The 15,165-nt window shown below is 39.1% G+C and overlaps 1 protein-coding gene across 1 annotated transcript in view; it reads left to right on the forward strand.

Moving 5' to 3' along the window:
• Positions 1 to 15,165, forward strand: part of SELENOI (selenoprotein I) — a 42,887-nt gene that overhangs the window by 10,265 nt on the left and 17,457 nt on the right. The window contains exons 2-5 of the mRNA XM_088841240.1: positions 7,164 to 7,232; positions 7,679 to 7,787; positions 10,064 to 10,138; positions 14,728 to 14,990. Coding sequence (XP_088697366.1) covers positions 7,164 to 7,232; positions 7,679 to 7,787; positions 10,064 to 10,138; positions 14,728 to 14,990 — 516 coding nt within the window. The remainder of the gene's footprint in view (positions 1 to 7,163; positions 7,233 to 7,678; positions 7,788 to 10,063; positions 10,139 to 14,727; positions 14,991 to 15,165) is intronic.

Below are 15,165 nucleotides of genomic sequence, written 5' to 3' on the forward strand. Positions count from 1 at the left end.
TTGTGCAGTAGTTTGAGCATTCTTTGGCATTGCCTTTCTTTGGGATTGGAATGAAAACTGACCTTTTCCAGTCCTGTGGCCACTGCTGAGTTTTCCAAATTCGTTGGCATATTGAGTGCAGCACTTTCACAGCATCATCTTTTAGGATTTGCAATAGCTCAGCTGGAATTCCATCACCTCCACTAGCTGTGTTCCAGTTGACTTCTCACTCCACGATGTCTGGCTCTAGATGAGTGATCACACCATCATGGTTATCTGGGTCATGAAGATCTTTTTTATGTAGTTCTTCTGTGTATTCTTGCCATCTCTTCTTAATATCTTCTACTTCTGTTAGGTCCATACCATTTCTGTCCTTTATTGTACCCAACTTTGCATGAAATGTTCCCTTGGTATCTCTTACTTTCTTGAAGAGATCTCTAGTCTTTCCCATTCTATTGTTTTCCTCTGTTTCTTTGCATTGATCCCTGAGGAAAGCTTTCTTGTCTCTCCTTGCTATTCTTTGGAACTCTGCATTCAAATGGATGTATCTTGCCTTTTCTCCTTTGCCTTGTTTACTGAGCTCCTACTGTGTGACAGATGCAGAAAGGATCAGGCTGGGAAGCCTTCTCCCTTCTCTTAACTGTTATTTAAAAATGCCAAATGTCAGTGAGTCCCACATTTGTATTTGAAGGTAGTTATTTTGATTGCCTTCATATTTGTTGAGTGACTAACAGTTTTTAATAATTGGGATCTTTTGTTTTATGTTTTGTGCTTAAGTGACTGCCCAGAGGTTTGGAATGCCATTGCTAAAGAAATCTGCAGGATTGGTAGAACACATGTTGACCACAACGGATCCTGCTCCCATAGAGACTTACAGCTAAACATGGTTGAGTCCTGAGACCCCTCAGCAAGGGACTGACCTCCATACCATATTAATACCACACAGACACTTGAGAGAAGAAACTTGACATTTCTTTTCTCTCCCCTGAGTTCTTAAAGGATGATAATGTGTTCCTTTCATTTAAGAGATATCTGGAAAGTTGGTATGAGCAGTAAACAGTTTAATCAGTGAACCCAGTTGGGAACCAAAATTGGTTCTTTATGACTGTCCTGCTTTTTATTCCTAAAATCATGGATGATTTAGAAGTCAAGAATTTGGAGAGTAATTGTAAAAAGTCAGAAACATCAGTTTGAACTTGCTTACATCTGAAATGATTAACAATCAGTGCAGTTTATTAACTATTATTAGCTTGTACTCAATCCATAATTCATGGATTTCTATGGTTAACTAAAATATGTTTTATAAGTGTAAAGTTTATTTTTCAAGTAGGTAAAGACAGGCAATCATTTGATAGAGACTTCCTCCTTATATTGATCGGAAGATAAAGCAAGGGAAATCTGATTATAAATGGTAGAGTGCTACCATCTGAAGTAGCACTCCATGAGACACTAGCCTCAGTCTGGTTAATAAGTTGTTCAGAGCTCTGCATTTAGTGCAAAGATGTGTCAGTTCATCAATTTTCTTATCAGTTTACAGAAGAGATTTATAATATAGTACCTGTACAAGGAAGTGGTTCCATAGTTTTCCTTTTGTTGGAGCCAATTTCCTTCTGAAATTGAAGAGGCTCACATTTCTAGTGTCCTTCTCAAAAATGGGCGCTTAATAGCATATTTTAGAAGTAATTTAGTCTTGTACTGCTCCTAGCCTAACCAATAATTGCCACTGGCCTGGTATACGGTAGCACTCTTGTAACTGTTTTGCACTTTTGCTGCTCTCCGGTCTCTTTTCTGTACCATAAACAGTGTGATCCTTTAAAAATATAAATCAGGACATGCGTTGGGCTTATGATAAAATAAAACTCACTGTGGACCTTTTGGGTGTTGTCTGCCCATGTCTCCAGTCTCATTGCATGCCACTCTTCCTGTTCATTCACTGAGCTGTGGAGTGGCTTTCCTCCACTTTGCGGTCTTCCTACATTTTGTTCTCTGCTTTAGAAGGTGTCTTGGCATGTACCCTCCCTCCTTCCCAATATTTATCTATAAACTGCACACACACACACACACACACACATGCATACTGTGACACATGTATTCTTTATTTTCTCTCTCATTTTTAAGGTATAAATTATATACAAATGCATGGATCTTAAGTATATAATTTAATGAATTTTTACATTTATGCATACCCACGTAACAATCACCCAGGTCATGAAACAGAATTATTTCTAGCACCTCAGAGGGCCTACATTTAATCCCTCTCATCAGACTGTTACTATGATCTCTTTTTGCTGTAAGTTCATTTTGTCTGATTTTGAACTTCATATAAATGGAATCTTCAACAGTATGTTCTCTCTAGTAGTCTCACTTTTGTTTGACTCACTGTCCTATCTTGTACATTGTTTACCTGTCTTAAGTTCTAGGGCTCAGCTTTAGTGTCCCCTCCTCAGAGAAGCTTTTTCTGAGCACCTTAGACACATTCCCGGTCATCTGGTCCTCTGGGGCAGCACCCCATTTATTGCTTTTCATGGTATTGATCACAGCTGTGATTATGACTTGTTTTCCTGCTTACCATCTTTCTCACACTAGACCATGGGCTTGGTGCACACAGGACGCATTTTGGTCTTGTTCACCACACTCCGGTGGCCTAGCACAGTGCCTGGCACAGTTATAGGCACTCAGTCACACATATTTGTTGACTTAATGAATGAATGAAGAATGAACCCTGCTTTATTTCCAGACTTGTATTGAAGTAAAAAGAAAATAAGTCTTGCAACTTTCTAATATTTGAGAAAATATTATCTAAGGTATTTCTGGATTTCATTAAGACTTCTTTATGGGCAAGGTTGACTAATTGCCATTGGTGACAGTACAGAATTCTATACCCAATAAAAATGACTAAATGTGTGAATAGCAATCTTGAAGGGACTGTTTAGAAATTCAACCTTGATCCTCATTTTTATAGAGACTTAGATGAAGTCATTGCTAATATGACAGTTTTGTTGTTTGTTTAGTCGCTTGGTCACGTCTGACTCTTTTTCTGACCCCGTGGATTAGCCTGGCGGGCTCCTCTGTCCGTGGAATTTTCTAGGCAAGAACACTGGAGTGGGTTGCCATTTCCTTCTTCAGGGGATCTTCCCCACCCAGGGATTGACCCTGTGTCTCCTGCTTGGTAGGCAGATTCTTTACTACTGAGCCACCTGGGAAGCCCAGCTTTACATGCTAAGAATTTGGGGGTGCATAGCTAGTATGTGGATTACTGAGTCTGACCCCCAAGGAGATCAGAAAGATGAGTGATCTCTAGCAGGATGAAGTGTTACAATGGTAAATGTAGGGTCTTACACTTAGATTCCAATAATTAACTTCATGTGAACGTAGAGAAAGGTGGCTTTGCAGTCTGTATGAGAAAGGCCAGAGGAGTTCAGGTGGCTGTTGAAGTTGTGTCTAAGTCTGCAGAATGACTTTGTTTCCATGGGAAATTAATACTGTGTTGAGCGCCTGTTAGAGAAATAAGTTCCTGAGGAAGAAGGGCTAGTAGTGCTTGTTCTTTGTACTCCTGCACCGCTTGAAATGTTCCTTTTGCCTTTAATCACACTGTTGTGTTGGTTTAACAACAAAATGGATTGAATGGAACACTGGTTGTCAGACTAAAGCCCCCAGACACCCTGTTTTGGGAATAAAGTTTTTAGCACAGCATGCCCATTTGTTTTCGTATTTGCTGTGACTGCTTTCTGCTTCAGTGGCAGTGTTGGGTAGCGACCATATGGCCTGCAAAGCCTAAAATATTTAAACTTTCTGGCATTTTCCAGAATTAAGTTTTCCAACTTCTGGTCTAGAGAACTCGACCTTGATGATAAAGGGGAATGAAACTGTGACAAGAGGAGCAGCACAATGAATGTGAGGTTTTTTAACCAGGTGAAGAGAAGATTTAGTGCGACAGGAAGAACCATCTTCAAATATGGAAAGCATTATTGTTTGGAAGAAAAATCAGAACCTTATCTGTTTAGCTGTGTAAAAGAAATTGAAAACATGATAGGAAGTATGGGGCAAGGGGAGGATTTTGTTATCGTGTAGAAAAATTGTTTTAACATTGGATTGGGGTCTTTTTAGAAGTAATGAGTATTTTGGTAACCAGAGACATTTAAAAAGAGGCCTGGAACTTCCCTAGTGGTCTAGTGGTTGGGACTCCACTGCAGGGGGTGTGAGTCCTGTCCCTGGTGGGGGAACTAAGATCACACATGCTATGAGGCATGGCCAGAAATTAAAAAATGTGAAGAGGCCCGATGACTTTTACCTATTCACGTAGGTGAGAGTCAGGCACATGAGAACTACACGTTTCCTTAACTGTTGTGTTTCTGAGATTTTGCCTTGGAATGATTCTCAAACTCAGGCTGTGGTTTGCAAGCGTTTCTCCAGGGCACTGGCTTCGTCTGGCCTAACATTGTTTTGTGCTGTGTAGTGCTTTGTTGATCAGTCGTGTCCAGCTCTTAACCCCATGGACTGTAGCCCGCCAGGCTCCTCTGTCCATGGGGATTCTCCAGGTAAGAATATTGGAGTGGGTTGCCATGTCCTCTCTCAGGGGATCTTCCAAGCTAGGGATTGAACCCAGGTCTCCCGCATTGCAGGTGGATTATTTACTGTCTGAGCCACCAGAGAAGCCCAACAGATTGTATTGGATTGGCCAAAAAGTTCATTTGGGACTAAAGAAAAACCCGAATGAACTTTTTGGCCAACCCAATAGATCAAGCAAATTCTTCAGGCCTTAACAGGGGGTTATTACCTGATTCAGATATCCTGGTGTCTACCAAAACATTATTCCAGTAGAAAATAAAAATATATTTGACAGGCATTAACTGAATGTAGTTTGGCACCTTTAAAAGTTTACGTTTTGCTTATTGTTTGAGGCGTATGAAAGGTTTGACTCATTCTTCTTTCCTCCTATTGATTCACAAGACAGTTTCGAGTTACTTTGTTTATACCAGGTGATATGTGACCTTGAAAAAATACTCAAATGTGTAAGGCTTAACCGCCGAGCACTCTTTAGGCTTATTGTTGGCTACCTTTTGTAATCTCATATTAAATTTTCTCGCTATACTTGAGCTTATCAGCTATTATTAAATGTAAAAAATCCAGTTAGGCAGACACCGTTTGTATTGAGTTTTGTAATCTTTTCATACTTCTACTATTCCCCTGGAATAGAGATTTAGAAACTCCAAATTTACAAAAGGGGAGCTTTTCTAATGAAAATACCATGAGTAAATGACCTTTTAGATCCGAGTTCGAATTATGGAAAGCTGCTGAATGAGACGCGTTCATCAAACATTTGAATTAAGCATTGTACTCTGTACATTGTATTAACTATCTGTGTGATGTCTTGAACTGTGTTCTTCTGATTTGGACTTCTTTCAACTTTTGTACTTTGCAGCAGGTGGTAGAGTTGAAATGTCTGGTTTTCCCGCTAATGTGACCTGCTGACTACATCAAGTGGGTCTGGGTTTGGACCTTGGTGAAATGGAGGAGGCCAGGGCCCTCCCACTTTGTCTTCGGCAGCTTTCAGTGTTCATATTGGTTTTATGTCCTCAGTCTGAAAACTTAAATTAAGGTGGTCCTCTCAGTTGGAGTCACGTTCATTTTCCAGAGGTTCAGATGTCATGGTATCTGTTACGTGGAAAAGCTTTGTAGACTGTAGAGAACCGTGCAAGTAGAAGTTAATTTTAGCACAGACAGCAATATTCATGTAAGGGGGGCTTCTTCTGAGAGTCTGGGTGCAGCTGCAGAGCTTCTCTCTCTGAACAGAGTTCTTCATCATTTTCTTCTAAGTTATCCCATTTCGTCCAAATGAGTTGGAGAAGTGGAGACACTCAGACATGGGTTCTGTTGAATAAACATTTGACTTCCTAGCTGACTCTTTATGAGCAGTATTTTAAATGATTTCTACTTATTTACTTTTTGCTCCATCTCACTTTTGAATCTTGAAACGCAGGTGGCAAACATTTCCTGCATATCTATAAAACGTTCAGGAAGGGAGCGGGATTCGGGGGCGCTAAAGTTGCAGGGGCAGGGCAGGAAGGAAGATCCGGAGTGGGGCAAAAAAAAAAAAATTCAGGAAGAAATTTTGATCTTTAATTATGATTTTTAAAAAATCAGATAAAGTGCTTACTATTTATTTTATTGTCATACTGAACGTAAGTATAAAACACATTTGAGACTTTTTTCAAGCATTTGACTAATATGCCATCTTTTAAAAATGTCAGCTTGTTAAATTAGGTAATATTCCCAGTCCCTGAGGATGAGAATTGTTCCTTACCAATTTTGTATCCCTTCTTCTTTGAACGTAGTGAATGCTTTGTACATGCCAGGCACTCCAGTATGTGTATCTCTGATGAATAAGTCATCAACATGACTCTTAAAGTATTACGTAATTATATACAGATATTTTGTTAGAATTTTTCAAAGTTTTACTAAATAGCTCAACAGTTGGGACATACCTTTGAATATAATATAACCTGTTCTTTTCTTCCTTTGCTTATTAAAGGAATCCATTTTCCTGCTGTAAAGGGATCTGTCATTCTTTTGGTGCTCAAAACACACTTAATGATACATAATGCTTATACAGATAGCACTTAATGCGGGCTAGGTACTCTTCTAAGTGCTTCATGTATGTTCTTAGTTTATCTAATCCTTATGGCAATCTTTTGAGGTAAAACTTTGATCCTAATTTTATAGGTGAAAAAACTAAGAGGATTTAAGTAACTTGCCCAAGATTGCTGTGCTAGTTAGTGCATTAGTAATAGTGTAAAGGGGGAAGCAGCAAGATTACTGTTAGTTGAGAGTGATGAAGGAGGTTGTCTGAGTGGTCTACATGTGCACTGAGGATGAGAATTGTTCCTCAATTCACAGGGTGCTTATTATCCTGCATAGAAGGTGAGCACTTGAAAGCAATATAAAATTTTCTGCCGCCACATTGTAATATTATAAAAGCTGATTTGAGTAAAAAAAAATCTGGCTGTACTTGGCCATCTTGGCCCCATTCATGCTTTTCTAGTTCTGTTATTTAGATAAAGACATGATATAAATAGATATATTCTTTAGGTTATTTTCATATTATTATTTTCATTTGAGAAATATTGTTTTATGTACTGTTATGCAAGGATTAACTCTGAATATTTTCTTTCATTTCTTAACAGTACAGTGCTGTGGATACTAATCCACTCTCTCTGTATGTCATGCACCCATTTTGGAACACTGTAGTAAAGGTAAGATGATTAATAAGCATGCATTTGGGTTGTAGTAAAGGTTAAATATTTTAAACTTTGATGGAGTATTGCAGATGTAACAGTAAGACACTTAGAGAAACTGCCTCTCCCATCCTCCCTTCCCTTAGTCACATACCTTTTGATTTATCTTATCACTGAAGTATAAGCTTATACTCTAGATCTGTTATATTTATCAATTGCTTCTTAAATGCTTCTAAAATATAATGTTATGATTATAAAAGTTTGTTGATTATAGTATTATTTAAAACATAGAATATAGAAATGCTTGTTTCTATTAACTGGAGATTATGATTTGCAATTTAGTGTATATAACTCCTATATATAATCCAAATTTATGGCTTTTATTATGGCAGATTTGTATGTTGTATGTGGTGGACAGAGATTTTACTACTTTAATTATTTTATAATTATTTTGAAAAAAATAGGTATTTCCTACTTGGCTGGCTCCAAATCTGATAACCTTCTCTGGCTTTCTGCTGGTTGTGTTCAATTTTCTACTTATGGCATACTTTGATCCTGACTTTTATGCTTCAGGTATGACTATTGCTTTAATATAAAATCTTAAATATCTTTAATGTAAAATCTTAAATAGAAAATAAGATATGGCTATTTTCTGATTCTGTTAAGATGCTTGCAATTCTGAAAAGTTTTGAATATTATTGGTTCAGTTCAGTTGCTCAGTTATGTCTGACTCTTTGCGACCCCATGGACTGTAGCATGCCACGCTTCCCTGTCCATCACCACTCCCAGAGCTTGCTCAAACTCATGTTCATCGAGTCAGTGAGGGTATATAAAATGTTCGAATTGGGTGTAAAAGCTAAGTTGTACTTTCACAATCTGTTATGTATGCTTCTAAGAAGTTCTAGAAACCAACTTGGTTTCTAGAATTTGGATATGCTATCTAAAAAGCAGTGAGGTTTTTATATATAAAGACTAATTGGATTTATAAGAAGATGGAAAATTAGGACTGTGACGTTTTGCCTCAAAAGAATATAAGCAAGGCCCAACAAACCTACCAGAAATATCCCTTCCCTCTTTCTAGTTATCGAATAAAAGTCCCCGTTTTATAGAGGGAACATGATGTCTCTCGCCCTCTGCACAGCATTTGTACTTGCCTTTAATAACTCCCAGTTTCCTCGGAAAATGGTTGAAAAGTGAAGTGAAAATGTTCATCTCTCAGTCGTGTCTGACTGTGACCCCATGGACTTTAGCCTGCCAGGTTCCTCTGTCCGTGGAATTTTCCAGGCAAGAAAATACTGGAGTGGGTAGCCATTCCCTTCTCCAGGGAATCTTCCCAACCTAGGGATCAAACCCTGGTCTCCTGCATTACAGGCAGATTCTTTACTACTGAGCCACCCAGGGAAGCCCCCTGAAAATGGTTGTTAGACCTTAAATATTTATTGACAGAAGTCTGGGCCCTTACTGAGGAGAGGAAAAATGTTTCTTTGGAGGCAGTTTCAGCCTTTTCCCAGTGTCTTCTTTCAGACCTGTTGGTCTTTTCTTCCTTCCACACCCAGCTTCTGCCCTGGCCAGAGAGAATCTGGAGTGTATTTGGGGTTGGGGGGGAGGGCATATGTGGGAGACAGGGGTTTTTTTACTTGCTCAACAGGTAGATGAAGTTGAGAAGGATAGAAAGATGGAGGTAGATGAGTGTTTTTTGCATTCTAAGTTAGAGGATATATTTTCTAGTAAGAATACTTACAAATGATGTAGTCAGGAGTTTTAATACTGTATTTCATCTGTGTTATGGGTTCAGCAGACTTTTGTGCACTGACCTAGAGAAACAATCTCTCAAAACCTTGTGTTTGTAGGAGAATTTAGAGTTTTAAATATTTAATGACTTCTGATATTATAAGAATTCTGAATATTGAGATTATACCTGTGCCTGACTTGATAAACTGAAAATTTTAACCATTGCTTCTCTATGAGCAATAAAATGGTAATTGAATATCATAAAGTACCATGTGAAAGATTAAATTTCATGAAGCAGGATTTTGATATTAAGTGGGTTTTTTTAAAAAAAATTGTATTTCAATCCTCAGAACAGTCTCAAAATCTTTGTGACTAGAAATAGTATTTCCTTTGACTAAATAAAATTATTTACTTAGCTCTAAAATATGTAACTATATATATATTTCCCCAAGTCATACAACTTGAAGAACCAGATGAACTATCTAGTCCCAGTATTTTGGGGAAGTGGAAGTCAGGAAAGGTTAGATAATATATTCAAGGCTACACTGTTGGTTGATTACAGAGCCAGCACTAGAAACCAGACCTCCTGAATCTCACTTGTTCTATCTTAGGGGGAAAAAGTGAGGTCCGCACATTTTAGAATGATCTTGATGACTAAATCATCCAATTGAGGTGATTTATCTATACCCAAATCCCAAGGTCTTTTGTTCAGCTAATAATTTAGTGAGAGAGTATAGGTTGAAGGCTTTTTACCTGTTTGTAGTATAATCATAAACAACAAGGATCGGATTAAACACAAGCATTTTTTAAATTCCAAAAACATTATTTTTCATTCTAGGCACATAAGTAATTTTCTAGTAAAGAAGAACAGTCTTCAGTTACAATTAAAGCTCAAAATAAATGTTTATTGTTTGTGAAGGGTTGGGCAGTTACTTCTTGGGTTTTGTCGGATTTTGCTGATATACTCTAATATTTACCTAGCTATGCATTTAAGATATACTATAAAGTATTTCAGCTTCTATTTAATAAAGAGAAGCATTTCTCTTTTGACAGTATGGGCTGTGGTTCCAACAATTGTACTTAGGATGCATTAAAACTGGAGTTGGCTTTCGTTTCAGCACCAGGTCACAAGCATGTACCGGACTGGGTCTGGATTGTAGTGGGCATCCTCAACTTCATGGCCTACACTCTAGGTAAGAATTTGGCAAATATTCATTTTAGTCAATGACTGGCAAAACTGTCAGCAAGCGTAGCCACCCAGTAAGTTAACATTTTCTCCTATGCTTAATTCATTTTAACTAGGGTTTATTAATATCCTGTTTAACTTGATAAATATGTTCTTGAGTTTCTCTGTGAAGAATATTGTCATTTGCTAGGAATTTGGAGAAAAGGATAGTGAAGTGAAGTTGCTCAGTCATGTCCGACTCTTTGCGACCCCGTGGCCTGTAGCCTACCAGGCTTCTCCGTCCATGGGATTCTCCAGGCAAGAATACTGGAGTGGGTTGCCATTGCCTTCTCCAGGGGATCTTCCCGACCCAGGGATTGAACCCAGGTCTCCTGCACTGGAGGCAGACACTTTAACCTCTGAGCCACCTGCCTGCAGTGTGAGAAAAGGATAGGCGTTGGCAAACTACCACTTATAGGCCAAATCTGGCCCATTGTCTGTTTCTGAGGTTTCATTCCTCTGCATGTCTGTGGCTGCTTTCCTATGGCAGAGGCGTAGTTGAGTAGTTGCAATAGAGACCATTTGGCCCACAGCGTCTAAACTATATACTCTTTGGCCCTTTACAAAAAATATTTCCCAACTCTGGAATAAGACATCATTTTTGCCATGAGTTTGGGAAGCAGTACTGACATGTCTGTACTGTATAGTTGCAGAATATTGAGAAAGGTGCTGTAATAGAGTATAGCAGGAGAACAAATACATAAATGATTGGTTTTTGTTTGGTGGAAGCAGTGGTCAGAGAAGTCCACTGGGCCAGGCCACAGCATCTAGTCTGCCAAGAGTGCGTTTCGTTGGGATCACCTGCACGGCTTATGCTGCATTCTTCAGGTCTCCTTCCCTGCTTTATTTTCTTCATTGCACTTAAAACCATATGACCCATTTGTATGTTGTCTATCTACTCCAAAATGTAAGTTCCTTGGGAATTGCCTGGTGGTCCAGTGGTTAGGACTCTGTGCTTTTCACACACACAGTGAAATTCTGTGAAATTCCGTTCCTGGTTGGGGATCTAGGATTCTACAAGCTGTGTGGTGTGCCCCCACCCCTGTTTGTGTGTGTGTACCTGTGTGTATAATATAAGTTCCTTGAGGATGAGTGCTTTGTTTAGTTCATTGGGTACCCAGTGTTAAGAACAGTACCTGCTACATGGGAGACACTCAGTATATGGTTTTTAAATGAATGTGAAGTAGCAGACCCTGACTTAAAGTTGCTTAGGTCTCTTCAGATAAAGATTACTTGTATTTGTAACACCAGGATAATTTAGTACAGGGATTGAATCCTGGTGTGGTGAGTGGCCAGAGCTGTTAAGAGTGGGGAAGGAAGAGAATGAAATAAAGAATTAGACAAAAGCCTAGTTTTTTTCTTTTTGAAGCACTAGAGACAGAGACTTTGTGCATTCGTTATTAAAGATAGGCTGGTTTTTAAATTTTGCTCTAGGGAATTCTCAGGCTGTCCAGTGGGTAGGACTCCACGCTTTCGTGACTGAGGGCCCAGGTTTGATCTCTAGTCAGGAAACTGAGGTCCCACAGGCTGCGTGCCTTGGTAAAAAAAAATTTTTTTTCTTGCTATAGAATTTGATTACTAAGGACTGCTCAGGAGGGATAGGGACAAGGAGGGGGTGGCCTGAAGCCTCTGGCTTTTCATAGCATGTCGCAAGAGTCTTTTGAAATACTGTGTTCTCTACCTGTTTTCAGTTCAGTTCAGTTAGCTTGCCACAATTCTGGCAAAAATCCTGACCTAACATGAACTGTTGGTTGCAAAGCTTGCCTTGAACTAACAGTTTATAATCTTTTATTCCACCAGTGTGGCTGTTCTTACATTTTGCTGCAGAAATATTAATGTGTTGGGTCACAGGGCACTGCTCCAGATTTTGCTCGTGGGTTTTTCATAATACATAGGATGTGAGCTGAATTGCCTTTCTTATGAAAACACATTATGAGACATATCTAGACCCCAGATGTATGGAGCCAGATGGGTTCAATGAGAAGACATAGAAAACCTAACCATTACATAGTTCATGAATTCAATACTTGTGGTAACTGCACAGAAATGGCACTGAGAATAGGAAATTAAGGCAGCAGATAATGAGAAAAGACTTTTAGGAAATATTTTAGCTACTTAGGGGCAAAAAAGCTCCCAATCCTATATAACAGAGAGATCAGTGGGCAGGCCGGAGTTTGAGATTCATCCTTTCATATAGGCCCTCAACAATATTTTTAAAGGCCCTCCTTGCCACAATCTGAGCTAGTCACTGGGGATAATATTGTGGTGAGCAAGATAAACACAGTAATGATAAAGAATTTTAAATTCCTTGACTCTGAATCTTTTTAATTAGTCTAATTCTTTACTTCTTTTAATTTTATTTATTTGGCTGCGGCATTTAAATTTGGGTCTAAGCTGCGGCATGCAGGATCTTTGATCTTTGTTGAGGCCTGCAGAACCTTAGTTGCGGCATGTGGGATATAGTTCCTGGGAATGAACCTGGGCCGCCTTTGTTGGGAGTGTGGCATCTTAGCCACTGGACCACTGGGAAAGTCCCCACAATTAGTCTAATTCTGATGCATTTAATTAACAAAACTTTCTTTGGAGGAAGAATTTTTATAATTCAGTCTCTTGCCTGCCTTTTTGGCTGGGTTGTATGTTCTCTCTCCCTCTTCCCCTCTTCCTTTGTCCCTTTCTCTTCCTCTACTGTTCCTTCCCCCACACCCCCAGGCTTCTCTGTTTCTGCCTCTAAATGAAGGTGTTCCAAGGTGCTTTCTCTTTCTCCTTCATTATTCCCTGGTAATCCTGATCGTTAACACTATTGAGTTGACTGGCATGTTAGTATCCAGCCTTTATTTATCTTCTAAATTGCTAGTAAATTACCCTTAGGTTGAGTTGCTTGAGATTACTGTGTAGATATCCTGTCAGCACTTCAGTTTCAGCATATAAAATGGTACTCAGCATCTTTTCTATCAGTCTTGCTCCTTCTTCAGACATTCTTCTTTCTGGTAACACTACCACTTTCTTAGTTACCCAGATCTTCTTGTCCTTCTGTCTCACCTCTCTTTTACTGCATTGTCATTTTTATTTTCTTAATATCTTGCTCGCCTCCAGGTTTTCATTCCCACCACATTCTGCCTCAACCCATCCTGTCCTTCACACTGATGTCAGGTCTGTCTTCCTGAAACACTGCATGGCTTTCACTCTTCTTACTCTACTCAGATAATTTCAGTAGCTCCTCAGACTCCCTGATACTTGTAAATGGGCTCAAATCTCCCTTCTAGCCTCTTGATACTGCCCTCTTCATGTATAGTTTCTGGTTGAATTAAACTGCTTGGCATTCTCTACACACACATGTGCTTTTCCATCTTAGTGTTTTTGCTGATAACACTCCCTCCTCTTGAAATGACACACTTCTTTATCTCTTATCTACTGAAATCCAACTCATTCTTTATGTCCCCACTCAGATTTCATCTTGTCCGGAAACCCAGTTTAGTTTATCTTAGCCTGAAGAGAACTTGTCACTTTTCTGTACTCTTCTGTGGTTTGTGATTCATCATATCAGCGTATCTGTCATGTTTTGTCTCCTTTCTCAATTGTAAACTCTTTGAGGGTACAAACTTAGTTTATTCTAAGATTTTTATAATCTTAATAGCATCAAGAATAGTTGTTGTTTAGTCACTAAGTCACGTCTGACTTTTCTGCAACCCCATGAATGGTATCTCACCAGGCTTCTCTGTCCATGGAATTTTTCCAGGTAAGAATACTGGAGTGGGTAGCTGTTTCCTACTCCAGGGGATCTTCCTGACCCAGGGACCAAACCTGTGTCTTCTGCATTGGCAGGTGGATTCTTTACCACTGAGCCACTATACTTTAAGAATACTACATCGTGGAAATTCCCTGGCGGTCCAGTGTTTAGGACTCCTCACTTTCACTACCGAGGGCTGGTGTTCGATTCCTGGTTGGGGAGCTAAAACCCCACAAGTTGCACAGTGTAGCGCCACCCCCCGCATAGTGTGTTGTGCAGTTTCAGTAAATTTAATTCTTATAATTACTCAACACCATGTGCAAAGCCTTTTCTGAAAACACTTAAAATTATGGAGGTGCTCCATCTGTGACTGTGATATGAAACAGGTGTTATGACTGAAGTACTGAGTGTTTTTGGATCCTAGAGGAGTATAAATTATAGTAAACAGCTATTGAGTATTCTCTGCAGGCTTGAGAATTTGTGGCCAGTGGAACAACTCAGTTACTAGGCAGATTTGGAGGGATTCAGTGCTCAGAGTTCAAAGTAGAATGCTTCTTCAGATGGAAAATAGACACCATTCAGTGTGACTTAACATTTTGATTTTTGGATTAAACTTTGCGAGATTACAGATTTTATTTCTGAAATGTTTGCATTGGAGGAATTAAAGGTTGGATTTTTATAGTACTGTCTGATATTTATACTTTAGTTAATTAACATTTCTGTGATACGCTGATATGTTTTGTTGCATTTCTCTCCATTTTATTAAAGACGACTTTCTCCATTCTGGTGCAGACGTTGACCTTTCCCCATGTAATATGTTTCGGTTGCAGATGGTGTGGACGGAAAGCAAGCCCGTAGAACCAATTCCAGCACCCCGCTGGGGGAGCTTTTTGACCATGGCCTGGATAGTTGGTCATGTGTTTACTTTGTTGTCACTGTGTATTCCATTTTTGGACGAGGAGCATCTGGTGTCAGTGTTTTTGTTCTTTATCTCCTGCTATGGGTAGTTTTGTTTTCTTTCATCCTGTCTCACTGGGAAAAGTATAACACAGGGATTCTTTTCCTGCCATGGGGATATGACATCAGCCAGGTGGTAAGTATGTGTTCTTAAATTTTCAACATTGTCATAAATTTTTGGGAGTTTGTCATTCCTTCTTTGTTGACCTTATGCTTTTTTGGTTAGAGCTGATGGGTGCTTAAACATTTTTTCCCTTTTTATATATATATTTTTATTTATTTATGGAAAATTTCAAATATGTACAAAAGTA

This window comes from Moschus berezovskii, chromosome 11 (assembly GCF_049115385.1).
Source record: "Moschus berezovskii isolate FMDL1 chromosome 11, NW_MosBer_1.0, whole genome shotgun sequence".
Classification (NCBI taxonomy): domain Eukaryota; kingdom Metazoa; phylum Chordata; class Mammalia; order Artiodactyla; family Moschidae; genus Moschus; species Moschus berezovskii.